At 45.5% G+C, this 27,029-nt stretch overlaps 2 protein-coding genes and 2 non-coding genes across 9 annotated transcripts in view; 2 read left to right on the plus strand and 2 right to left on the minus strand.

The window, feature by feature from the left end:
- MTHFD1L (methylenetetrahydrofolate dehydrogenase (NADP+ dependent) 1 like) overlaps positions 1-7,462 on the minus strand; it is a 227,448-nt gene extending 219,986 nt beyond the window's left edge. For both annotated transcript variants that reach the window (XM_064360573.1, XM_064360574.1), the window contains exon 1: positions 7,125-7,462. In XM_064360573.1, the coding sequence (XP_064216643.1) occupies positions 7,125-7,351 (227 nt within the window). In that variant the 5' untranslated portion in view covers positions 7,352-7,462. The remainder of the gene's footprint in view (positions 1-7,124) is intronic.
- Positions 3,799-3,917, plus strand: LOC135268520 (5S ribosomal RNA). The gene has a single exon (XR_010336833.1). It is a non-coding gene; the product is annotated as a 5S ribosomal RNA (ribosomal RNA).
- A 9,982-nt stretch (positions 7,463-17,444) lies between the features above and the next one.
- LOC135268439 (U4 spliceosomal RNA) lies at positions 17,445-17,585 on the plus strand. Its single transcript, XR_010336767.1, has one exon. It is a non-coding gene; the product is annotated as a U4 spliceosomal RNA (small nuclear RNA).
- Positions 17,586-21,066: 3,481 nt separating this feature from the next.
- The window catches only part of PLEKHG1 (pleckstrin homology and RhoGEF domain containing G1), a 199,364-nt gene continuing 193,401 nt past the window's right edge, over positions 21,067-27,029 (minus strand). For all 5 annotated transcript variants that reach the window (XM_012452308.2, XM_012452299.2, XM_012452322.2 and 2 more), the window contains exon 16: positions 21,067-25,669. In XM_012452308.2, coding sequence (XP_012307731.2) covers positions 24,606-25,669 — 1,064 coding nt within the window. In that variant the 3' untranslated portion in view covers positions 21,067-24,605. The remainder of the gene's footprint in view (positions 25,670-27,029) is intronic.

A 27,029-nucleotide genomic window follows, 5' to 3' on the forward strand; every position in this document is an offset into this window, starting at 1 on the left:
TTATTGCAATTTACAGATACTGTGTTTTTCTACAAATTGAAAGTCTGTGGCAACCTGTGTTTTGTTGAGTGTATGGGAGTCATTTTTCCAATGGCATCTGCTCACTTTGTGTCACATTTTGGTAATTCTTGCAATATTTCAAACTTATTCATTTTTAGTATGTTTGTTAGTGATCTGTGATTGATGATCTTTGATGTTACTATTGCAATTGTTTCGGAACCACAAACCCTGCCCATGATGGTTGGGCGTCTTCTGACTGCTTCACTGGATTGGCTGTTCCCCCTTCTCTCTCCCTCTCCTCTGGCCTCCCTATTCCCTGAGAAACAATATTGATATTAGGCCAATTAGTAACTACAATGGCCTCTAAGTGTTCCAAGTGAAGAGTCGCAGGTCTCTGACTTTAAATAAAAAGCTAGAAATGATTAAGCTTAGTGAGGAGGGCATGGTGAAAGCCAAGATAGGTCAAAAGCTAGGCCTCTTGTGCCCAACAGTTAGCCAAGCTGTGAATGCAAAGGAAAAGCTATTGAAGAAAATTACAAGTGCTACTACAGTGGACACATAAATGATAAGAAAACAGCCTTATTAGGCGGGGTGCAGCAGTATGGAGATCGCTCCACCAGCGTAGAGACCCCTCCGTGTCTCCGCCATGACGGAGTTAGAGCCCGGACATATTCTCCCCACGCTGAGGGCAGTCGAGCTGAGGAAAAAAGAAGGAAGTGATAGAGGCCTGAGTTTGCAGAAGCCTATTCTTGATCCACTGAGCTAATGGCATGTCTGGGTGAGGCCTGCGTGACTATCTATGAGACTATTGTCTCTTGAAGTTCCCATTCTGGGCTGGTTTTATGACTCTGTCTACCTGCATTCACTAAATCCCGTGATCGCTCACATGTTACTAGAAAAATGCTACCCCTCAAATTATTGCTCGCCTTGATGTTATTTACTGTAACTGTAGTCATTGATAAGAGGATAAGAATCTTAATAGGATTAGAATCTTTTGTTTGTTTTGGGTTTAGTGATCTTTAGCTTAACCTGTATGCTACCCCCTCCCATACTTACTTTGTAATTTTCTGTTCCCTCCTGATAAAACTTTTGTAATGGGACCTACGTCAGACACTGTATGAAAAAACATATATAAGCAACTGTGCACAAAGAATAAATCGCTGATCTGAGCATAGCTTTTATCAGACCTCCAGACCCATTTCTTTCTCTATCTCTCTTTTCTTCCGCGCACTCTCTCTTCCAGGTATTAGGACCCTCTTGCTGGTCAAGAGATCCCCGGCAGACGTGCCGATCTCACGGACCCCAACACAGCAGCTCACACCTGTAATCCCAGCACTTTGGGAGGCAAAGTGGATCACCTGAGGTCAGGAGTTCGAGACCAGCTTAGTCAACATCATGAAACTCCATCTCTACTAAAAATACAAAATTAGTCAAGTGTGGTGGCATGCACCTGTAATTCCAGCTACTCAGGTGGCCGAGGCAAGAGAATCGCTTGAACCCAGGAGGCAGAGATTGTAAGATTGCAGTGAGCCAAAATCAAGCCACTGCACTCCAGCCTGGAAGACAAGAGTGAAACTCCATCTCAAAAAAAAAAGAAAAAAGAAAACAGTTTATTGCTGAGGTGGAGACAGTCTGTCTGAATGTCTGGATAAATAATCAAACCAGCCCCAACATTCCCTTAAGCCAAAGCCTAATGTAGAGCAACCCCCTGATACTCTTCAATTCTATGAAGGCTGAGAGAGGCAAGGAAGCTACAGAATAAAAGTGTGATGCTCGCCAAGGTTGGTTCATGAAGTTTCAGGAAATAAATCATCTCCGCAACATAAAAGTGCAAGGTGAAGCAACAGGCGCTAATGTGGAACTGCAGTAAGTTATCCAGAAGAGCTAGCGAAGATAACGTATGCAGGTGACTACACTACACAGATGATCAATATGGATGCAACAGCCTTATTGGAAGAAGATGCCATTTAGGACTTTCATAACTAGCGAGAAGTCAGTGTCTAGCTTCAAAGGACATGCTGACTGTTGTTAGAGGTTAGTGCAGCTGGTGACTTGAAGGTGAAGCCAATGCTCATTTATCATTCTGTAAGTCCTGGGGCCCTAAAGAATTATGCTGAATCTTGGCCAGGCGCGGTGGCGCACGCCCGTAATCCCAGCACTTTGGGAGGCTGAGGTGGACAGATCACCTGAGGTCAGAAGTTCGAGACCAGCCTGACAAACATAGAAAAACCCCATCTCTACTAAAAATAAAAAATTAGCCAGGCATGGTGGCGCATGCCTGTAGTCCCAGCTACTCAGGAGACTGAGGCAGGAGAATCACTTGAACCCGGGAGGCAGAGGTGGTGGTGAGCCGAGATCACACCATTGCACTCCAGCCTGGGCAACAGGAGCAGGACTCCATCCCCGCCCCCGCAAAAAAAGTATGCTGGATCCCGTGGTGGCTCACGCCTATAATCCCAGCTACTCAGGAGGCCAAGGCATGAGAATCGCTTGAACCCGAGATGTGGATGTTGCAGTGAGCCAAGATAGCACCACTGCACTCCAGCCTGGGAGAAAGAGTGAGACTGTCTTGAAAAAGAAAAAATAGAATTATGCTGAACTTACTCTGCCTGTGCTCTATAAATGGAACAACAAAGCCTGGATGACAGCACATCTGTTCACAGTATGGTTTACTGAATAAGCCCACTGTTGAGACTCACTATTCAAACAAAAAAAAAGACCACTTTCAAAATATTCCTGTTCATTGACAATGTACTTGATCACCCAAGAGCTCTGATGAAGGTGTACAATGTCCTGCTAACACAGTGTCCGTTGTGTAGTCCATGGATCAAGGAGTAATTTTCAAGTCTGATTATTTAAGAAATACATTTCGCTGCCTTATGAAATGTATTTCTTTTTTTTTTTTTTTTTGAGGGGTTCAAGACTTCAGTGGAGGAAGTAATTGCAATTTGGCAAAAACAGCAAGAGAACTAGAATACTGAATGGCTACAATCTCATGATAAAGCTTGAACAAATGAGTTCATATGGATAAGCAAGGAAAGTGGTTTCTTGAGATGAAATCACCCCTGGTGCAGATGCCATTAACACTGTTAAAATTACAACAAAGGCTGAGCACTGTGGCTCACGCTTTTAATCCCAGCACTTTGGTAGGCTAAGGCAGGCAGATCACGAGGTCAGGAGTTTGAAACCAGCCTGACCAACATGGTGAAACCCCATCTCTACTAAAAATTAAAACATTAGCAAGGTATGGTGGCGTGCGCCTGTAATCCCAGCTACCTGGGAGGCTGAGGCAGGAGAATTGATTGAACCCGAGAGGTGGAGGTTGTAGTGAGCTGAGATCGTGCCACTGCACTCCAGCCTGGCAACAGAGCAAGACTCTGTCTCAAAAAATAAAATAAAATGACAACAAAGGATTTATAAGATTACCGTAGATATCAAGTAGTTGGTAAAGCAGCTGCAGGGTTTGAGAGGACTGACGTCCATTTTGAAAGAAGTCCTACTGTGGATAAATTGCTACCATTTTCTCTCTGTAGCACTGCATGCTACAGAGAAAACCTTCATGAAAGGAAGAGTTCCACTGAGGAGCAAACCTCATTGTCTTACTTTAAGAAATTGCCAGGCCGGGCGCTGTGGCTCACGCCTGTAATCCTAGCACTTTGGGAGGCCGAGGTGGGTGGATCACCTGAGATCAGGAGTTCAAGAACAGCCTGGCCATTATGGTGAAACCCCATCTTTAAAAAAATATAAATAAAAAATGAAAAATAAATAAATAAATAAAGAGAAAAAAAAGAAATTGCCATCTACGGCCATACCACCCTGAACGCACCTGATTTCATCCGATCTCGGAAGCTAAGCAGGGTTGGGCCTGGTTAGTATTTGGATGGGAAACTGCACGGCAATACCGGGTGCTGTAGGCTTTTGGCTCTTCCGCTCCCTGCCTTTTATTTATTTATTTATTTTAAATAAATAAATAAATAAGAAAAAAAAAAGAAATTGCCACAGCAACCCTAACCTTTAGCAACCACCCTGACCAGACCAATTAATACATCTAAGCATGATCTGGTGGAGACCAGATCATTGGCATTTTTCAGCAATATTTTAAAATTAAGGGGTGTGTGTGTGTGTGTGTGTGTGCATATATATATATGGTTTTGTTTCGGCTTTTTTGAGACGGAGTCTCACTCTGTTGCCCAGGCTGGAATGCAGTGGCGTGATCTTGGCTCACCACAACCTCCACCTCCTGGGTTCAAGTGATTCTCCTACCTCAGCCTCCTGAGTAGCTGGGACTCAGGTGCGTACCACCACACTCGGCTAATTTTTGTATTTTTAGTAGAGACGGGGTTTCACTATGTTGGCCAGGCTGGTCTCAAACTCCTGACCTCGTGATCCACCTGACTTGGTCAGCCTTTGTTGTTCCATTTATAGAGCACAGGCAGAGTGAGTTTAGCTTTCCAAAGTGCTGGGATTACACCTGTGAGCCACTGTGCCTGGCCTTATATGTGGTTTTTTTTTTTTTTTTTTTAAAGACAAAATGCTATTGCACACTTAATAGGTACATTATTGTGTAAACATAACTTTTACATACACTGGGAAACCACAAAATTTTCATGACTTATTTTATTGCAACATTCCCCCCACTGCAGTGGTCTGCAACTGAAGCCACAATATCTTAGGTGTGCTGTACAGGTGTGTAAAGGTATTCAACATGATTACCACTCAAGCTAATAAAACAAAATAGGATCATGCTCCCTACAACTTGCTCTATGTGTAATGTTTCATTCTTTGGGGTTACTCATTGCTACAGTGACAAAGCAAGAAAGAAAAAGGAGTCATTAGGCTCTATAAATCCAAAAAGTAGCACAAGTGTTTCTAATCAGAGATTTTCATGTCCTTGGGGGAGAAAAATGGCCTTGTCAGCCTCCACTTTGAGGACAGTGGGAAGGAATGTGAGACTCTCTGGCTAGGTTGCCATGTGTAGCTAAAACTCAGAATTAAGTCATCAGCAGCAGCTCTATTATTTTCACCATTACTGTGACTATTACACAGACTGTATTATTACTGGCTGAGCACGGTGGCTCACCCCTGTAATCCCAGCACTTTGGGAGGCCAAGGCGGGTGGATTACAAGGTCAGGAATTTAAGACCAGCCTGGCCAATATGGTGAAACCCTGTCTCTACTAAAAATACAAAAATTAGCCAGGCGTGGTAACAGGCTGTAGTCCCAGCTACTGGGGAGGCTGAGGCAGGAGAACTGCTTGAACCTGGGAGGTGGAGGTTACAGTAAGCCAAGATCATGCCATTGCACTCCAGCCTGGGCGACAGAGCAAGATTCGGTCTCAAAAAAAAAAAAAAAAAAAAAATTTGCATGAATAAAACCCACAGATGACCCCAAATCTTGATACATTCCTTCTCTAACCATTTCACAAGCACCATATTATATGCTGGGACCGAGGATATAGCACCAAAGAAGCAGCTGTCTGCCCTCATGTAGCTTATATTCCAGGTGGATGAGACAGACAAGAAATGAGCAAACAAGTAGTTTCAGGTTATAATCAGTGTTACCTAGAAAATAAAACAGCACGACGGAGGGGGTGTTTTTTGTCGCCTATGCTGGCCTCAGACTCTAACCATTAGGATGAGTCTCAACAACATGCAAGTTAAAACGTAATGACCTGGCATGTAATTCCAGTGCTTTGGGGGTGGGAGTGGAATGAGCTGGAGCTAGAGCTGGGGCGGGGGTGGGGGGAGTTGGGGGTTTGGAGGGCTTGAGCCCAGGAGTTCCAGACTAGCCTGGGTGACAGAGTGAGGCCCTGTCTCTACAAAATAAAATTAGCCGGGCATGGTAGCGCACACCTGTGGCCCCAGTTACTCTGGAGGCTAAGGCAGGAGGAACGCTTGAGCCCAGGAGGCAGAGGCTGCAGTGAGCTGAGATGGCGCCACTTAACTCCAGGCTGGACAACAGAGCGAGACTCCATTTCTAAAACAAAATAAAAATAAAAAGAAGACAGAACAAGGCAAACTAAATAAATGGTCCCTTAAAGTCATCCGCCACATAATAAAGAGCCTAGGAAACTTATTTTACTACAGAGGCAGGGGAGGAGAGTGGGGAGGAAAATGGGAGAGGGGAAGGAGGAAGGAAAGGTAGAGAGAAAGACAAGCAGGCCACGACTTTAAGAAAGAAGGTTAGAGGGAAAGGGAAGAGGATGTGAATGGAGGAGGTGGGCCGCCTGCTCGGGGAAACTGCATCCTGGAACTCGTTCCTAACCCCAGTTCGAAGGGAGGCGAAAGGGGCTTGCCCGCCACCTCCAGGTTGTCCCGAGGGGCTCGCTCTGCAAGGCCTCGAGCCCGGGCACCCCTCTCCGCGAGAGAGGGAAGGCTGGAGCCCAGGAGCGGGGACTGGGGCAGGGACAGCCCGGCCTGGGGCTCCCAGTTCGCTCAAGGCCCGGAGAACCCTGCAAACCTAGCTGGGCGGCGGGGCTGGGAACCAGCACTGAGACCCCTCTGGCTCCTCCGGCGGCTGCCCGGGGACCTGGCTCCACCTTCGCCGTTCCGGGAACAGCGGATGTCAGCCACAGACCCCAGCCCCGCAGGAGGGGCGGCGCGCGGGGAGGGGCGCACGACACCTGGGAGCCTCGCGCGGGCGGTGCTGATCCCGAGCCCGCCTCTCCCGAGCCCCACGGGCCCGCCCCGAACCCCTGGCCAACCGGCGCGCGGAGCCGCAGCCCACCTCCTTCCCCTCCTCCTCGCCCCATCCCCTGGCTTCCGCCCCAGCCGCGCAGCCCCTGTACCGCATAGGTCGCGCCCGCGCGATTGCATCAGAGCCGGCGGCCGGCGGCGCACGTGGAGCCGGGCGTGCGATCCGTGCCGCTAGGCACCCATCGGGGACGCCCATGCCCGCCTGCATTCCGGGCCCGGCCGGGTCCTGGTTCCCCAGTTCTGCGCTAGTGTGCCCAGCCGCAGTCCCCGAGCCCGCGCTTCCCGACACACAGGCCAGAACCCATAACGAGTTGGCACCAAGCACTCGCAGCCCCGCGCCCCGTTCCCCACCGCGGCTCCCGGCGCCCCGCCCCTGGGCCCGGGCCGCAGCCGCTGGAGACATGGGCCGGGGCCGGATCCGACACTCACCTGACGATCGAGTCTCGCATCGCGGGCGTCCGGCCGCCCGGGCTGCAGCTGCTCGGGGCCTGGCCATTCTGCAGCCGCCGCTGCCCGAGCAGGCCCTCCCCGCCACGGCTGCCCCCTCCGCCGCCGCCGCTGCTGGCGCGACAGGGCACACGGAGGCGGCGTGGCGGGCCCGGAGGCTGCAGCGGGCGGCGGAGCTGGCGCCAGACGAGCAGCAGGCGCTTGCCCATGGCCCAGGGCGGCGTGTCCTCCTGGGATGCGGAGCTGCGTGCGGCTGGCGACGGCGGCTGGGCGCGTGCCAGGCGAGCCGGCGGGCGGCGGGAAGGACCTGGCGCTTCCTCCTTGCCCGCAGGGGCCCCTAGGGGGCACTGCACCCGGCGGCGGTGACGTGCGGAGGGCGGGGGCCTGCGGGACGCCGGGCGGCTCAGAGGAGCAGCTGGGATGTCACTGGCCGGCTTCGGGCACTTTCGTTTGTTCAGCTGTACCAGACAGAGGGTGGGGCGCGGGGTGGGGCTCAGATCTTGCCCTGAGACTCTGCTTCCCCTGCTTCATCCTTTAAGATGAACCTTGGTCCTCAGGGCGCCAAGTTTAGACGGGAGGGCTTAGATTTGCTGTGCTGGAGATGGCCTGAGGGTAAGAGGCCTTGTAACTTTAGGCAGAGCGCCTAATCTCGCTGAGCCTGCGCGCCTTCGTCAGTACAGCAGAGAGAACAACACTCTTCTTAAAATCTTAAAAGAATTTTATATTCCTGATTGGTTCCAGGGGACCCACATCCACAGATGCTCAAGTCCTTGGTTAAAAAAAAAAAGTATTTACATACCGGAAGTGGTGGCTCACGCCTCTAATCCCAGCACTTTGGGAGGCTGAGGCGGTTGGATCACCTGAAGTCAGGAATTCAAGGCCAGCCTGGCCAACAGGGTGAAACCCCGTCTCTACTAAAAATACAAAAATTAGCTGGACATGGTGGCGCACGCCTGTGATCCCAGCTACTCGGGAGGCTGAGGCAGGAGAATTGCTTGAACCCAGGAGGCGGAGGTTGCGGTGAGCCGAGATCGCGCCATTGCACTCCAGCCTGGGTAACAAGAGCGAAACTCCATCTCAAAAAAAAAAAAAAAAAAAAAAAAAAAAATTAGTTGGGCGTGGTGGTGCACACCTGTATCCCTAGCTACTTGAGAGGCTGAGGCAGGAGAATTGCTTGAACCTGGGAGGGAGAGGCCGCGGTGAGCTGAGATCTTGCCACTGCACTCCAGCCTGGGCGACAGAGCGAGACTCTGTCTCAAAAAACAAACAAACGAAAAGAAAGTAGGGCCCTTTTTTTGTTGTTGCTATATTTGTACAACTATTTTTATGACAGCATTGTTTGCAATAGCCACAAGGTAGAAGCAAGTCAAGTGTTCATCAGTGGGTGAATGGGTAAATAAAATGTGGTATATATAGACAAGAGAATATTACTCAGCCTTAAAAAGGAAGGAAATTCTGACACATGCTACAATATGAATAAAGCTTGAGACACAAAAAGACAAATTCTGTGTGATTCCATTGATGCGAGGTTCCTAGAGCAGTCAAAGTCCTAGAGACAGAAAGAGGAATAGGGGATAGGAGGGAGCAGGAAGTATCTGTTTAATGGATAGAGTTTTTGTTTTGATAGACGGAAAGAGTTCTGGAGATGGATGGTGGTGATGGTTGCACAACAATGTGAATGTACTTAATGTCACATATATATATATACACACACACACATATTTATGTGTGTGACAGAGTCTCACTGTCGCCAGGCGCCAGGCTGGAGTGCAGTGGTGCGATTTCAGCTCACTGCAACCTCCCTCCCGGGTTCAAGCAATTCTCCTGTCTCAGCCTCCCGAGTAGCTGGGACTACAGACGCGCACCACCACAGCCAGATAATTTTTGTATTTTAGTGGAGACGGGGTTTCACTTTGTTGGCCAGGATGGTCTCGATCTCTTGACCTCATGATCCACCCGCCTCGGGCTCCCAAAGTGCTGGCATTACAGGCGTGAGCCACCGTGCCCGGCTGAACTATATATTTTAAAATGGTTAGGATGGTAAATTTTAGCCGGGCGCGGTGGCTCATGCCTGTTAATCCCAGCACTTTGGGAGGCTGAGATGGGTGGATCACCTGAGGTCAGGAGTTTGAGACCAGCCTGGCCAACATGGTGAAACCCCATCTCTACTAAAAATACAAAAAATTAGCTGAGCATGGTGGCGGGTGCCTGTAATCCCATCTACCTGGGAGGCTGAGGCAGAAGAATCACTTGAGCCCAGGAGGCAGAGGTTGTAACGAGCTGATGCTGCACCACCACACTCCAACCTGGGCAAGAGTGAGACTCCATCTCAAAAAAAAAAAAAGATGGTAAATTTTACGTGCATTTTACCACCATCTTAAGGGGGGCCCCATGTTTGGATCCCCTTCCATGAACGCTCTTGTGCTCATGGAAGCTGTTTTCTCTATCCTGGATTTTCCCTCCGGAGTCCCCTTCCACGAACACTCCCTTCGTGGAAGCCTGTCTTCCCCTCCTAAACTCCATCTCTCTCTGTTCCCTTCCACTCAGCGTGGAAGCTGCTTTCCTCTCCTGGATTCCATCTTTCCGGATTTTCTCTCAGTGTGAGGGTTAGCTATTTCTTTCTTTCTCCTTCTCCTGTTTCTCTCTCAAAAAAAAAAAAAAAACTCAGAAAGGAAACATCTCCAATTGGTGATCTAAGTTTGCTAGAGTCAATTCCTATTGTTTGCAACAAAGCACTCTGTTTTGTACAGTGGTTAAAGTGAATGCGGGTGAAGGTCACTGGCCATGAGCAAGTCAAGGAAATAAGGGGCTGGATGTTGGGCAGGTCATCCATCAAAATATCCATCAAGTAGAGATTTTCTAGATATTGTAAGGATGCTGATCATATATAAAGGTAGAGAGTATAGGATAATAAAAAGACTGACTCGGCCGGGTGTGGTGGCTCACGCCTGTAATCCAAGCACTTTAGAGGCCAAGGCAGGTGGATCACCTGAGGTCGGGAGCTCAAGACCAGCCTCACCAACATAGTAAAACACCGTCTTTAAAAAATAAAAATTTAAAAATAAAAAAAATAAAAAATAAAAGACTGACTCTAAGCTTCGGGCTAACACTTTGACTGAATGAGGCCAATTGGGAAGAAGGTCAATGGATGATAGCAGTTGGGTGACCCAAAGATTTGCATTCCAGGTCAGGCACGGTGGTTCACACCTGTAATCCCAGCACTTTGGGAGGCCGAGGCAGGTGGATCACCTGAGGTCAGAAGTTTGAAACCAGTCTGACCAACATGGTGAAATCCTGTCTCTACTAAAAAGACAAAAATTAGCTGGCCGTCATGCCATCCGCCTGTAATCCCAGCTACTCAGGAGACTGAGGCAGGAGAATCCCTTGAACCTGGGAGACGGAGGTTGCAGAGAGCCAAGATCTCGCCATTGCACTCCAGCCTGGACAACATGAGCAATACTCAAAAAAAAAAGATTTGCATTCCAAGTAGCCGCCATTCAATAGTTCATTCATTCATGAGGGCAGAGAAGGAATGGTCTCCAGCCACTGCATGGATCCATGAAGCACTGATTCCACCTCTTGAACTTGAGGTGTTTGATTTTGGGAGAATGAATAGCCTTCCTTAAGAGGTCCCCAAGGAGAAACATCCTTAAGGGAGAGCAAAGTGTTAGTTTTTTGTTGTTGTTTTTTTTGTAGAGATGGGGTTTCACCATATTGGTTGGGCAGGCTGGTCTTGAACTCCTGACTTCAGGTGATCCACCTGCCTCGGCCTCCCAAAGTGCTGGGATTACAGGCATGAACTACCAAGCCCGGCCTAGAGTTAGTTTAAGAAATAAATGAATTGGCCAGGTGTGGTGGCTAATGCCTGTAATTCCAGCACTTTGGGAGGCTGAGGCAGGCGGATTGATCACCTCAGGTTGGGAGTTTGAGACCAGACTGACCAACATGGAGAAACCCTGTTTCTGCTAAAAATACAAAATTAGCTGGGCATGGTGGCGCATGCCTGCAATCCCAGTTACTAGGGAGGCTGAGGCAGGAAAATCCCTTGAACCTGGGAGGCAGAGGTTGTGGTGGGCTGTGATTGCACCATTGCACTCCAGCCTGGGCAACAAGAGTGAAACTCTGCCTCAAAAAAAAAAAAAAGAAATGAATTGTAGAAACTGGTTATTAAAATATAGGGATGTAGAGGAATTCAGTATGGAACTTAAAGTGATCCAGAGCACACAGAGAAAAGATATGGGAAGAATAGCAGCAGTGAGAAGGTGAGTCAGGGGAGAGAACGCAGGGTGGGAGGCTAGCCAGGAAGAACGGTCAGAGGAGCAGCAACCCTGGGTAACAGTGTGAAACCTGGTGGTTTATGTAGCTCCAAAAATGCCAAAGAGACAGACCCAGCAAATACTGGAAGGCTACAGATGTAGACAGGTCACTTGGATAAAACAAGGGCCAATATAGTTTGCACTTCCATGGGAGTTTGTTCTGTGAAAGAGTTGTATATACACAGCAACCCCCAAATGCAGAAGGAGCCTAGAATCCAAAGGAGACAGAGAAATGCAATTTGTGGGCCATGTGCAGTGGCTCATGCCTGTAATCCTAGCACTTTGGGAGGCCAGGGCGGGAGGACCACCTGAGGTCAGGAGTTCGAGACCAGCCTGGCCAACATGGAGAAACCCTGGCTCTACTAAAAAAAAACACAAAAATTAGCCAGATGTGGTGGCAGGTGCCTGTAATCCCAGCTACTCAGGAGGCTGAGGCAGGAGAATCGCTTGAACCCTAGAGGCTGGGGTTGCAATGAGCAGAGATCATGCTACTGCACTCCAGCCTGGGGGATAGAGTGAGATTCTGCCTCCGAAAAAAAAAAAAAAAGAAATCCAATTTGTAGGTTTTGCATGATTTATTAGAGGAACTTACAAATAGAAACGTGGTCTTTAGAGGCTACAAGATAGGTAGATCTCTCCGCCGCAAGCCCGTAGACCCAGGACCTATATCTTGGGGAAAAATACATGTGCTCTGGAAGGAATGTGGAGGTGGCAACCAGCATCACAGCCTATGATTTCTGCAACAGCATCCAGGGTTGTTTTGAAGGAAACTTACAGTGAATGGATGTTTCTACATAAAGATAATACATAAACTCGACATTCTGGAGGCATTCCCAGACTCGGGGTTAGTCAGTGGATTGGCATTTAAAATAAAGTCACTCTTGTCCCCACCAAGAGTTCTCCTCTTCACTGAAGGAGGAAGCTTTGGTCTCCCAGGAAGGACTACCTGAGCCATGAGTGGTTTGCTGGGCTTGGGGAGAAGCTCTGGTTTGATGCAGCTTTTTCTGAAGCTCCCAGGGAGTGTGACCTGGACCTGGTCTGATTGTTTAGGCTGAAAAGCATGGCTCCAGAATGTGCAAGCCTGGTCCGTGGGAGTACAGGCAGCATACACGCCAAAAATGCTCAGCAAAATCCGTCTTATTACAAATACCAACTAGTGTATGGTTCTGCCGATGAGGCATGCATGGAGACATTTGTTACATAAATCTTTTTTTTTTTTGGGGACAAAGTTTCGCTCTTCTTGCCCAGGCTGGAGTGCAGTGGTACAATCTCAGCTCACCGCAACCTCTGCCTCCCAGGTTCAAGCGATTCTCCTGCCTCAGCCTCCCTAGTAGCTGGTGGGGATTACAGACATGCACCACCATACCTGGCTAATTTTGTATTTTTAGTAGAGACAGGGTTTCTCCATGTTGGTCAGGCTGGTCTTGAACTCCTTACCTCAGGTGATCCGCCCACCCTGAGTGCTGGGATTACAAGCATGAGCCACCTCACCAGGCTACATAAATCTTTAACTGCAGCTAAATTTATTCTGTTAGAATAAATTCCCAGAAGTCTAATTACTGGCTCAAAGAGGATGAATTTTTAATGTTACTGATTCATATTGCTAAATTCATTTATGATATTTTATACCAATGTATATTCTCATTCAATTGGGATTAACAGTCTTTCTCCATCCTTAATCATATTAGGTAAAAAAATTTTTAAAATTTGTATGTCACAAAATTAGCATTGAGATCATTCTTTATAGGTCTTCTGATTTTGTATTTCTTCATGTCTTGTATTTTTTCCTTACTCCAGACTATCAATTCAAGGACATTTATAGAGCATACAGCCTTGGAAGATAAAATAGTGTCTCCCCTTAGGGCAGAAGGTAGATTTGTTAGTCTCCATAGAATAAAGATAATGTCTCCTTCCAAGGGCAAAGATGAGGCAGATTTGCTTCTTTTTTTTTTTCTTTTTTTGAGACAGAGTCTTGCTCTGTGGCCCGGGTTGGAGTGCAGTGACGCAATCTCTGCTCACTGCAAACTTGGCCTCCCAGGTTCAAGTAATTCTCTTGCCACAGCCTCTAAGTAGCTGGAATTCAGGCACATACCACTGTGCCCAGCTAATTTTTTGTATTTTTAGTTGAGACAGGTTTTCACCATGTTAGCCAGGATGGTCTCAATCTCCTGACCTTGTATCTGCCTGCCTCGGCCTCCCAAAGTGCTGGGATTACAGGTGTGAGCCACCATGCTGGCCACTAGTAGCTTCTTTAAGATTGGGGATTTCTGAGCTTGGGGTCTTCTGCTATGGAATGAACCACTGTGTGTAAAACAATGCCCTGGGCTGCTCTCAGACTAGAGGAGCGAGGGCAACGCAAATATAAAGCTCCTGCTGCTGGCTGTGCTGTAATCATGTCCTTTGTCTCTTACCCAGGCGTCTTGTGTCTTCTGCCAGTGTTCCTGAAACTAAGGCAAGCTACCTTGTTAGCTTGCAAGTTGGGTAAAATCTCGCAGTTCTTGGCAATCATTTCTGAGCTGGGTTTTGAGGATTCAACAGGTTTCCCTTTGGGTAGTAAGGGAAGGGTATTGCAGGCAGAGGGAGCAGCTCCTGTTAATAAAGGCAGAGACAGATTGTGGAGGTCTTTGTGGAGGATTTTTGCTTTTCATTTAAGATGAAGTCTCACTTTGTTGCCCAAGATGGAATGCACTGGTGTGATCTCGGCTCACTGCAACCTCTGCCTCCTGGGTTCAAGAGATTCTCCTGCCCTCCTGAGTAGCTGAGATTACTGATGTGGACCACCAAGCCTGGCTAATTTTTGTATTTTTAGTAGAGATGGTTTTTCACCATGTTGACCAGGCTGGTCTCAAACTCCTGACCTCAAGTGATCTTCCTGCCTCTGCCCCATAATGTGCTGGGATTAGAGGTGTGAGCCACAGTGCCCGACCCTGGAGGATTTTATTCTGTGTTAAAAACACAGAATAAAAGACAGGAAGTGGGGAAGACAGTGGCAAGATAACCAGTTAGAATGCTGTTACAGTAGTCCAGGAAAAAGACTTCAAACTAGAGGAGGAGCTTCTTAGGAATAAAATAGTCCTACATGGGGAAAAATGTCATCAGTTTTGGATAACTCAGGAAGAGAGGTCTTGCAGGAAAAAATCTTCAATCCTCCTGGCACTCAAGAGGGGAGTTTGAACCTAGAGATGGTGTTTTAAAAAACAGAGTCAATACACCAGTGAATTCAGGTGAGTTCATAAAACTAAAGGAGAACGGAGTGTAGACAATTTGGTATCAGAAACCTGAAGCCTCTGGAGGCTTCTAGAGGACAGGCAGATAATATAATATTAACTAGTGAAGTGGACCAGGTATAAAACTTCCCCCAAAGCAGCAATATGTTCTACAGACTTTTGTGACAAAAGTTTATTTTACCTCAAGAGGAGAGATTTCTTATTTTCTACCTAAAGCATCTGTATTCACGTGTACCATGGTTGCTTTAAATTTGTTGACAAGTCCATAATGAAGCACCAAGGAACTATTTCCCCCAAAGGTCAAAGCAAGTGTCTACCTTTTAGGGTGACTTTCACCGTTTTTTTTTTTTTTTTTTTGAGATGGAGTTTCACTCTTGTTGCCCAGGCTGGAGTGCAATAGCACAATCTCGGCTCACTGCAACCTCCACCTCCTGGGTTCCAGCGATTCTCCTGCCTCAGCCTCCCAAGTAGCTGGAACTAAAGGCACCCACTGCCACACCCAGCTAATTTTTGTATTTTTAGTAGAGACAGGGTTTTGCCATGTTGGCCAGGCTGGTCTTGAATTCCCGACCTCAAGCGATCTGCCCACCTCGGCCTCCCAGAGTGCTGGGATTACAGGCGTGAGCCACCGTGCCCAGCCGTCTTTCACTTTAGATCCCCTCCTTGGATCTCACAGTATTGATCTCACCAGAATCCAGGTCCACACAGACCACATCTTTTTTTCAAGAGGTGAAAATTTGGATTTTATGCTTAAGCCTTTTAAAAATTCTGCAAGCCTAGAGCTGGGTGTGGTCTGTAATCCCAGCACTTTGGGAGGCTGAGGGGAGTGATCACTTGAGCCCAGGAGTTCGAGATCAGCCTGGGCAACATAGTGAAACTCTGTTTCTACTAAAAATACAAAAATTAGCCAGGTGTGGTGGCATGTGCCTGTAGTCCCAGCTACTTGGGAAGCTGAGGCAGGAGAATCGCTTGAGCCCAGAAGGTGAAGGCTGCAGTGAGCTAAGATCACGCCACTGAACTCCAGCCTGGGCAACAGAGTGAGACTCTGTCTCCAATCAATCAATCAATCAATCAATCAATAAATTTGCACAAGCCAGATTCAGCCCCTGGGCCAGCAGTTTGCAGCCTCTGACTTAACCATGGTCAAGTAGAAGGAATCTGCTTACCCTGTGGTCTTGATGGTTCCATAAGAACTATGTGGAGAGGCATACATTGCTGTGTAAACAGGAGCGCAAACTGAGGGCTTGTATTTGCCCCTTAGAGCAGATGATTTCATCACCATCCAAGCCCTGTGTTTTTACACTGAGCTGAACAAACATGGTTTTGGAACTAATGAGGTGGAACTGCCTGCTTGTCTTTCTTTCCTATTGTATGATTCATGTGAATAAACCATTGTCAGGAAAATAACACTTTTTTTTCTTTTTTATTTGTTTTGAGACGGAGTTTCACTCTTCTTGCCCAGGCTGGAGAGCAATGGCTCGATCTCGGCTCACTGTAATCTCCGCCTCCCAGGTTCAAGTGATTCTCCTGCCTCAGCTTTCCAAGTAGCTGAGACTATAGGTGCCCGGCACCACACCTAACTAATCTTGTATTTTTGCTGGAGTTGGGGTTTCTGCATGTTGGTCGGGCTGGTCTCTAACTCCCAACCTCAGGGGATCCGCCTGCCTCGGCCTCCGAAAGTGCTGGGATTACAGGCATGAGCCACCGCGCCCTGTTGGGTACCAGCTCCAAACCCATACGTGGGTGCCCTTAGTCTCAGCGATAACGAGGGATTAAGAAAAGGAAATAAAGACAGAGACACAAGAGTAGAAGTTACAGCATGGGTCCAGGGGACCAATGCAAGCATGGGAACCAGGTTGGCCCAGAGCTCTGGACTCCAAACACTTTTATTATGTGCATAATCTCATTGATCTTACGGGTGTGGAAGGGGAGAGTGAAGGGTAGGAAATATAGCTGGAGGGAGAGCACTTGAGATCCTTCTGAGACAGATTAAACTAGTACTCTGAGCTTATCACCGATTGTTATCAGGGTGCTGCTGTATCAGAAGTATAGGTCTGACCACACCCAATGCATCCAGGGGCTTTTATCTCCCCAGCATTGAGGACATAGAGCAATTAAAATCACTCCGTATTTCGAGAACCAAGGCAGAGCCTGAGGCGTTCCGTGATCTCCGCCCTGCAAGGCTTTTCTCCTTGCCAGCTCCCATCTGCAAAGACCCTCCTGGATTTAGTGAGCAGAGGTTGCCTCCCTTCTCAGAGATCTTTGCATAAGCCCTCTTTACGAGGCCCTCATGCAGTCTCCATGTTGAGAAGGCATTTGTGGGACCAGAGCAGTATTGCCTGCTCTGCAACCACCCCGCGGTGTTCCCGGTGTTACTGTTACTGCGCTCTCAGATGGTCTTTACCTTAGGCCTCCTGTTACCGCTTGATTTCTATTTAACTGCACCCACAATCTAGTTTGGTGTATAAACTTCGGTGTACCCTGAGCCAAGAAAGCTTATAATGATTTAGCTAGAATTAACATAGCTCTCCCCCGGCCATCTTGACCCACAGTGCCCAGCTAAAACTTTGTTTTTCATAGATACATACAGTGGACTGCTCCATGGGCATGTACCACAATTGTAAAGTGGGCAAGCTTGTTTTTTTGGCCCCCAAAATCTCAGCATTCTGGACCGTTTCCTTCCACATTACCTGACTTCAATCCCACACCGACGTGTTAGGGTGCTCTGTGCTCTCATCGCATCATCAAAAGCAGTTATCAGCTTTGCGCAGTGGCGGTATCGTAGCCAGTGAGGTTTATCCGAGGTGTGATTATTGCTAATTGAAAACTTTTCCCAATACCCCACCATGACGACTTGAAATATAGTTGGCGTTGGCAATTTTTGGCAATCTCTACGGGGACTGAATTAAAAAAAAAAAAACAAAAAACAAAAAACAAAAGCAGTTATCAGGACAGGCACTGGTCTACATGGAACGTTGAGAAGCGTCTGATAATCGCACCCTCCTGTGCCCATGTAGTGCTTAGCCTAAACAGTTACTGGAAATCTGCAGAGTACATGTCTCAGGAATTCTATCAGCCACAAGATGGGAAAGGGGCCGAGAGTCTTTCCAAAATGCCACCTCCCCTGACCTACCTAATAGGAGCACTAAGGAAAGCTAATGATACAGGATTTCTGAGGGTGCTGTGAATTTTTTAAAGCAACTTATTTGCTGTTGCTCTTACTTCCCTCCTTTGTGTATCTGGTCTGAATATGTTTTTCACATGCTTTGGACTCAAACTAGTTTTTAACTCTATTCAATTATCAAAATGTATGGGATACTACAAATTGCCCAGCATCGTATAGAGCTGGGGAAGTCATTTCTTTTTTTTTTTTTTTTTTTGAGACGGAGTTTCGCTCTTGTTACCCAGGCTGGAGTGCAATGGCACGATCTCGGCTCACTGCAACCTCTGCCTCCTGGGTTCAGGCAATTCTCCTGCCTCAGCCTCCTGAGTAGCTGGGATTACAGGCACGCGCCACCATGCCCAGCTAATTTTTTGTATTTTTAGTAGAGACGGGGTTTCACCATGTTGACCAGGATGGTCTCGATCTCTTGATCTTGTGATCCACCCGCCTCGGCCTCCCAAAGTGCTGGGATTACAGGCGTGAGCCACTGCACCTGGCCTTGGGGAAGCCATTTCTACGTCGACTGGTTCAATCAGACAATGGTCGCACATGCTAAATTTTAGAATATATATATATATATATTTTAAGATGGGAGTCTTACTCTTGTTGCCCAGGCTGGAGTACAATGCTGTGATTTTGGCTCACTGCAACCTCCACCTCCTGGGTTCAAGTGATTCTCCTGCCTCCGCCTCCGGAATAGCTGGGATTACAGGTGCCCACCATCACACCCAGCTAATTTTTATATTTTTAGTAGAGACAAGGTTTCACCATGTTGGCCAGGCTGGTCTCAAACTCCTGACCTCAGCTGATCCACCCACCTCAGCCTCCCAAAGTGCTGAGATTATAGGCATGAGCCACCATACTCGGCCTAGAATATTCTTTCAAAATGGAATTTTTGATCTTCTGTTAGAGCTTTCTTTTTTCTTTTTGAACATAAGATAATTTTCTAAACTTCTGTTAAAGAGCTTTCAAATATGCTATAGATCAGACATTCCAAATTTTATTAATTTACAGTTAAATTGTGTAATCATATTTTACATTTATTAAGCTTTTTGATGCAGCATAATTTCCACAGTATCTCTCTGTAAAACATATATACATATATAAGCATATATATGTATATATATGTAATCCCAGCAGTTTGGGAGGCCAAGGCAGGAGAATAACTTGAGGCCAGGAACTCAATACCAGCCTAGGTAAGTAAGACTAGGTCTCTCAAAAAAACAAAAAACAAAAACAAAACAAAACCCATGCACAACAGAAGCTCCAGATCATAACTCTAGGACAAAGTTTAAATTAAAATAAAGACATACAGACACATACATTAGCAAAAAAGTTGAAGTAGTTTTTTTTGTTGTAATCTCCTTCTTGGTGATACAACTGAGTGTAGTGGCTGAGTGCAGTGGCTCATGCCTGTAATCCCAGCATTTTGGGAGGCCAAAGCAGGTGGATCACTTGAGGCCAGGAGTTTGAGACCAGCCTGGCCAACATGGTAAAACCTCATCTCTATTAAAAATACAAAAGTTAGTTGGGTGTGGTGGTGCGTGCCTGTAATCCCAGCTACGTGGGAGGCTGAGGTAAGAGAATTCCTTGAACCTGGGAGTGAGAGATTGCAGTGAGCCAAGATAGTGCCACTACACTCCCATCTGGCTGACAGAGTGAGACACTGTCTCAAAAAAAAAAAATTTAGTATAGTTATCACAATCCAGATAGAGAAAGTTATATAGTATTAGAGGATGTCAAAGTTCTTGAAGCATTGTTAACATTTGCTCTTTAAAACAGAGATTTTTAAATTGTCTTTACATCAAATGAAACTTGAGACAAATGTTATTAAGTGTTCTTGTTCATCAGCTGTATTTATAGCTCACTGTAAGCCTGCTCATTAACATTTCTCTTTAAGGACTGGATTTATGAATACCATTTACACAGGGCATGGTTCTTCTGTCATTTGTTTCTCTAAACTGAACTTAGAGCTAACTCATCCATTTTCCACTTCAAGGTGGAACAGGAAGATAAGGTGATCTGAGGGCTCCTCCATGTGGAGTTGTAAACTCTTCTCTCTAAAACACACTAAAAGCCGAAAGCTATTTTCTTCAGTGTGAGGAAAGTTAGGTAACCTACATTTTCATATAATGGGGTGGGGCTTTTTGCTTACTTTTGGAAAGAGCTGCTTTGGAAAGTGTCGGTAATTTAAAACTTTTATCAGCATATTTTTGTTCCCTGTAAACTTTGTCTATCAAAGAAAATTAAGAACATGAAGTTACATTTAAAAAAACCTTAATTTGTGCCAATAACTTATATTAATTTTCATTTTTTGAGACAGAGTCTTACTGTGTTGCCCAGGTCAGAGTGCAATGACGTGATCTCAGCTCACTGAAACCTCTGCCTCCCTAGTTCAAGTGATTCTCGTGCCTCAGCCACCTGAGTAGCTGGGATTATAGGCATGTACCACCATGCATTTTTCGTAGAGATAGGGTTTCACCATGTTGGCCAGGCTGGACTCAAACTCTTGGCCTCAAGGGATCCACCTACCTCGGCCTCTCAAAGTGGTGGGATTACAGGTGTGAGCCACCATGCCTGGCTATATTAATTTTTTGGTTCAATAATAAAAGTTAAAACAATGTCTTCTGTTATTTATTGCAAATTTTTTAAAAAGATAATTTAGCAACTGATCTAATTTAGCTGTCTATCAAGAAAACAAGAACAATCCTAGACACCAAACTCATTGTTCTTTATTTTTTTTTTGAGACAGAGTCTCACTTTGTTCCCAGGCTGGAGTGCAGTGAGGCGATCTCAGCTCACTGCAACCTCTGCCTACCGGGTTCAAGCGATTCTCCTGCCTCAGCCTCCCAAGTAGCTGGGAGTACAGGTGCAAGCCACCACACCTGGCTAATATTTCTATTTTTAGTAGAGACAGGGTTTCACCATGTTGGCCAGGATGGTCTTGATCTCTTGACCTCATGATCTGCCCACCTAAGCCTCCCAAAGTGCTGGGATTACAGGTGTGAGCCACCGCCCCTGGTTCCAAATTCACCGTTTCAAAAGTAATCTGAAGATGTAGAAAATGGTCTATCCTGGGCCACTGAAACATAGTTATATCATTGTGATCCTGAACCATTTTCTGCATGGTTCACAAGACAAGAAAAAGTTATTATAGCTACATGTAGTTTGGAAACATCTTGATATTCTAGAATAAACACATCAATTCACACTACAAATTACTTTGTACTTTACAAACTTTATTAAATAATGGGCATTACTAATTTCATTATCTTATATACAGTATTTAAACTATGTTTTCCTAGATGCATTTTCCCCCCATAAAGAATAGAGCATGTGAAAAGTAAACATATAAAAAAAAATTGAACCTTCAGCACAGGAAACTAATAAGAACTTGACATACTTTAAAGTACATATAACATTTCCCCGTTATATACATCCCCACCCCACCTCTAAAAGAAACTATTTTAAACAAAAGCAATTGATAACTTTGAGGAAAAAAGTACAAACATGATTATATATATATATATATACACACAGCTCCCAAAATCTGGGTCCTGGCCAACAGAAATTATCTATAAAACTATAGATTTGTCCTAAAACCTAAAGCCATTAGATATTTTATACAGTAAGATACCCACTTACGTGCAGTGAGGTGTATTCGTATAGGTGACATCAAAGTCATGCAATAAGACACTGGCGTGAAGAAGTAATTTCTGAGTCAGACAGAACGATAATATGAACTATATAGAATTGGATAATACCAATCAAAAAGCAAAAATGCGAAACAGCTTTCCTGGGACAAGAGTCAGGTAATTTTGTTCATAGGTAATACAAATGCACTTCCACACACCTCTAAGAACATGCTTTCTTGGCCGGGCACAATGGCTTATGCCTGTAATCCCAACACTTTGGGAAGCCAAGGCAGGCGGATCACCTGAGGTTGGAGTTCGAGACCAGCCTGGGAACATGGTGAAACCCTGTCTCTACTACCAACACAAAAATTAGCCAGGTGTAGTGACCGGTAGTGGCAGTAATCCCAGCTACTCAGGAGACTGAGGCAGGAGAATCGCTGAAATTTGGGAGGTGGAGGTTGCAGTGAGCAAGATCACACCACTGCAACAGAGTGGGACTCGGTCTCAAAACACAAAACAAAACAAACTTGCTTATAGTACTTTTTAAAAAAATTGTTTCATCTTGAAAATTCATATTGTTTATTTTTATTTTTTTATTTTTTCTATTCCAGATGTGGCTTCATTGATCATATTATCTTTAAATAAAGAGAATAAAAGAAGGAATGTTTCCAGACCATGCTATTCAATGTGGACTTTGTTTCATAAGCCTTTTTTTTTTTTTTTTTTTTTTTCTAAGATGGGGTTTCACCATGATGGCCAGGCTGGTCTTGAACTCCTGACCTCAGGTGATCCACCCACCTCGGCCTCCCAAAGTGCTAGGATTACAGGCATGAGCCACTGCGCCCGGCTTGTTTCATAAGCTTTAAGAATACTTTGGAGAAGCAAGAAACTTGGGTTATTTTTTGTTATTTAAAAAGAAAATCAAATGCCTTAGGTACCTATTTGTAAGATAAAAATGCTCATATATTATGTCTGACAGTTAAGAAAAAGAGGCGTAGGACTTATAAAGAGGAAAACAATTAAGTCACTTACTCAATATTACTACTTACCTTTAAATGAAAAGCCCAGGCCCTTTTCCCTACATATTATTGTATCTTTTTTTTTTTTTAAAGACGGGGTTTCACCATGTTGGTCAGGCTGGTCTTGAACTCCCAACTTCAGGTGATCCGCCCACCTTGGCCTCCAAAGTGCTTGGATTACAGGCGTGAGCCACTACGCCCGGCCATATTATTGTATCTTTTAAAATAGAAACTAAGAGTGTGAGGGAAAGGCCATAGAGTGTATGCCTGATTAAAATGAAAATACTAAGACCACCCCTTGAGAAAACATTCTTGCTGCATTAACTGCAGTCTTCAATAAAATAGAATATTTTTATAAAGTCACAATAAACCTGCCTTCATTTTTCTCTTTAGCTTCTTTGACTTTTTTATTCACAATGCCTTATTTTTATTTTTCTGTCGCCTTTCATAAGGAGTTAGATTAGTATACAGTGTCACAACGAAATGTGACAAATGGTCACAACATAAAAGGTGTTATCAGTCAGCACCTACTAATCATGTATTTCATTCTTTTATATACCTGAAAACAATGAAAAAAGGCTCCCATGTTATGTGTGGTTTAGGAAATAGATTCTTGCCCATTCCTGCAGCCAATGACTCCTCAGGGCCAGGATCGAGGAGGTCATTTGGCAGAATCCCAAACTCATGACATGTATGTGAAAAACTGCTCTGGAAAGGGTAAGTTTAAAGTGCTTTGTCTTATTTTAGCTCATGCTTAACTTTGTATTGATTAGAAACAGGCACACAAAATGGTCTGGCAGGATTTCAGTTTTGTTTTTTTTCTTTCAGCGGTCATTTGAAGAGGTAATCAAGTGGTTCCAGGAAGTCATCCCATCTCTTCTAACAGCTAAGTCAATTGCATTTTATTAACCTTGGTTTACTCTAAGCCATTAAGGAAATCATTCTCTAGGCCTTGTCCGGGAATACAGGTTAGAGGCATACAGAAAATGGGTGCTGCTGTGTTTTAATTTTCTTTTTTTTTTCTTTTTTGAGACGGAGTTTCGCTCTTGGTACCCAGGCTGGAGTGTAGTGGCACGATCTCAGCTCACTGCAACCTCCGCCTCCTGGGTTCAGGCAATTCTTCTGCCTCAGCCTCCTGAGTAGCTGGGACTACAGGCACGCACCACCATGCCCAGCTAATTTTTTGTATTTTTAGTAGAGACAAGGTTTCACCATGTTGACCAGGATGGTCTTGATCTCTTGACCTCGTGATCCACCTGCCTCGGCCTCCCAAAGTGCTGGGATTACAGGCGTGAGCCACCGCACCTGGCCCTTTAATTTTCAACAGTCACACAATTTCTGCATCAAAATGAAATGATAAAAGAATATAAAAATAAAATAAAATATAAAAAAGAATACTAGCATAGAAACCCTAAAATGGGCACCTCAGGCTACACTCCAGTTACAAATCTCTGGCTTAAGTTATCCTAAGGTCTTGCCACAAATATAACCAAAATGTGAGATATAAGCATAATTCTTTAAACAGCTTTCATTGCCTTTTAAAACACGAAAAAGTCTCCTTGCTGCCTTTGAGTCATAGGATAAAACTACCCTGGCCTTCTGGATAATAGGAAAGGATTATTGGATTATTGCTTTTTTTTTTTTCTTTTTTTGAGAGGGGGTTTCACCGTGTTGCCCAGGCTGGTCTCGAACTCCTAAGCTCAGGCAATCCGCCTGCCTTGGCCTCCCAAAGTGCTGGGATTACAGGTGTGAGCCACTGCGCCCGGCTATTGCATTTCTTAAGGTGTGGGCACTATTGTCAGGATATCGAAAAAAATATGGCCATGATGTTAAAAGTCTAAAAAACGTTCAAGCAAGATTGACTTACATGAAACATGAAGACACTCAGCATCAGAAAATACATTGTTGATGCCAACACGTGCTACAGTACAATCCTGGCTGCACTGTCAGCCATTTCAAAACATTGTGCTGTAAAAGAAAGTATATTTTACACCTCTGGTTCTTACAAAATTGTTTTAATCTGGAGCACATAAAACACCTCATCAGTATCTGTAACATTTTATGAGCAAAAGAAGAAAATTCAGGCAGTTATCATGAAGAACCTTAAGCAAAACTGCTAGAACTGAGACACTGAAATTTTTCCCTTAGAGACTGGACAATATTTTGTTGATTGGGAGATGGCCCCCTCCAAAGATAGTCATTCAGTTTGTCAGAATCATTATATGGTGTCAGAAATGGCGAAAGCCCAAGTTTGCTGTTAACCTGCTTTTTGGGAGTACATGGACTATTCAAAGAATGAGATGTGTTGCCACTGCAGGCATTATCAGAAAAGTCAGCATCCACGAACTTTGAGTCAGATTTCCTTCTACGATTGTGAGCGAGCTCCAACTCCGACTCATCTTCTTCTGACTTGATTTCCACATAGTCATCTTCGTCTCCATCGGTCTCTTTGAAATTGGAAAAATAGTTCTGTGTTGCTATTTGGGCATTTAAGGGTACATTTCTATTGACCACCAAAACTTTCTGTGAGTCTTGGAGTGTGAGATCTGAGAGTTTTTCAGGGCCCTGTGGACACGAGTCAGCAATATCCGCCAGCAAGTCCTGGTGACTCTCACACCGTGAACTTCTGTGTAAAGACAGCAGCTGCTGCTTTCCCACTTCACTAGGGTAGTTGATGGAGTCCATTGATTTGTTTATCAAGACGGAGGAAGATGACTGGGACCTGTGATAAGGCTGAGATTTAGCGCTGATCCCTTTCCGACCCAAGGAGTTGTACAGATGGCCCTGACACGCGTTCTCTTTGTTGGGCTGACTTACTACCACGCTGGATCTCTGGGTGGAGTCCAGCAGAAGGTCAGAGGTTTGAAGAGAAGGCACAGAGCAAGCTGCGGACAACTGCCTTGGAGTGCTTTTTGTATTGATCTCGAACGTGGGATATCTTGATCTCAAGTCTTGCTCTGGTGGGGGACAGAAATCTGCCAGCTCTCCATTACTATAGGTTGAGTGCAGAAGCCAATCTTCACTGCCATGGTGGACCTGGGAAGGTGACACAGACCTCAGGAGGGAGGATGCTTTGGAGCTGGCCCAGCCATCCTTCTGAATTTTCAAGGGAGACTCTCTGAATACAATCTGGTCATACAGCTGAGAATACTCAGCAATCCTGGCACCTGGAAGGCAAATATTGAAACAGTAAATACACACAGGATAATTCCTATATGTGAAGATTAAAAATAAGAGTATAACATTCTACCCAACATATTTTAAAATTTTAACAGTAGACAAGACTATCATTGAAGTCTAAGCAACACAAACTAATAAAAAAAAATCCATGGTTTAATATAAATAAAAATGCCACCTAAAAGTTCATTTAATTTAATCTAATTCTGCATTATTTTGTTTCAATAGCAGGTCTGCAAGTGTCCACTACATACAATGCAAGTTTCTAGTGTTCTTTACAAGCATGAAACAGTGTCAGTGCTGAAAACACGCACGATAAAAATAAGCAAGTCAGCACTTCAGGCGGGTCAATGAAAAATCATTCAAGCAGTCTTTAAAAACAACATAGAAGGACTGGGTTTGGTGGCTCACGCCTGTAATCCCAGCACTATGAGAAGCCAAGCCAGGTGGATCACTTGAGGTCAGGAGTTCAAGACCAGCTTGGCCAACATGGTGAAACCCCATCTCTACTAAAAATACAAAAATTTAGGCCAGGCAAGGTGGTTTATGCCTGCAATCCCAACACTTTGGGAGGTCGAGGTGGGCAGATCACAAGGTCAGGAGTTCAGGACCAGCCTGACCAAAATGGTGAAACCTGTCTCTACTAAAAACAAACAAGCAAAAAACCCACAAAACTTAGCCGAGTGTGGTAGCATGCACCTGCAATCCCAGCTACTCAAGAGGCTGAGGCAGCAGAATCACTTGAACCTGGGAGAGGGAGGTTGCAGTGAGCTGAGATCCCGCCACTGCACTCCAGCCTGGTTGACAAAGCAATACTCTGTCTCAAAAAAAAAAAAAAAAAAAATTAGCCGGGTGTGGTGGTGCACACCTGTACTCCCAGCTACTCAGGAGGCTGAGGCAGGAGAATCGCTTGAATCCAGGAGGCAGAAGTTGCCGAGTGAACCGAGATTGCGCCCCTGCACTCCAGCCTGGGCGACAGAGCGAGACTCCATTTCAAAAAACAAACAAACAAACAAACAAAAAAGGCAGCACTGCCACAAACCACAATGCAGTAGCTACCCTGGCTTCCCATCATTTTTCTTTGCTCTCAGACAACTGCTCCTAGAGGAGTCGGCTCCTGGCTGTTCCTGAGCTTCTTGCTTCCAGGCAGCCCTCCACTGCCATTGTCTGGGGAACCAACATCTACTAAGGAAAGTCCTCCCCTCACGTGCTTCAAAAGCACTTTTACTGACTAACTCACATCTCCTTTCACATCCCCAGAAGCAGAGCACTAAAGCCTATGCCGCCAAGACATTAAGAAGGAGCTGTCTGTGCCTGTACTCAATAATTTAATGCTCTCTACTATTGGTT

The sequence above is a fragment of the Aotus nancymaae genome, unplaced genomic scaffold (assembly GCF_030222135.1).
Source record: "Aotus nancymaae isolate 86718 unplaced genomic scaffold, 86718_ANA_hifiasm-v0.15.2.pri h1tg000040l, whole genome shotgun sequence".
Classification (NCBI taxonomy): domain Eukaryota; kingdom Metazoa; phylum Chordata; class Mammalia; order Primates; family Aotidae; genus Aotus; species Aotus nancymaae.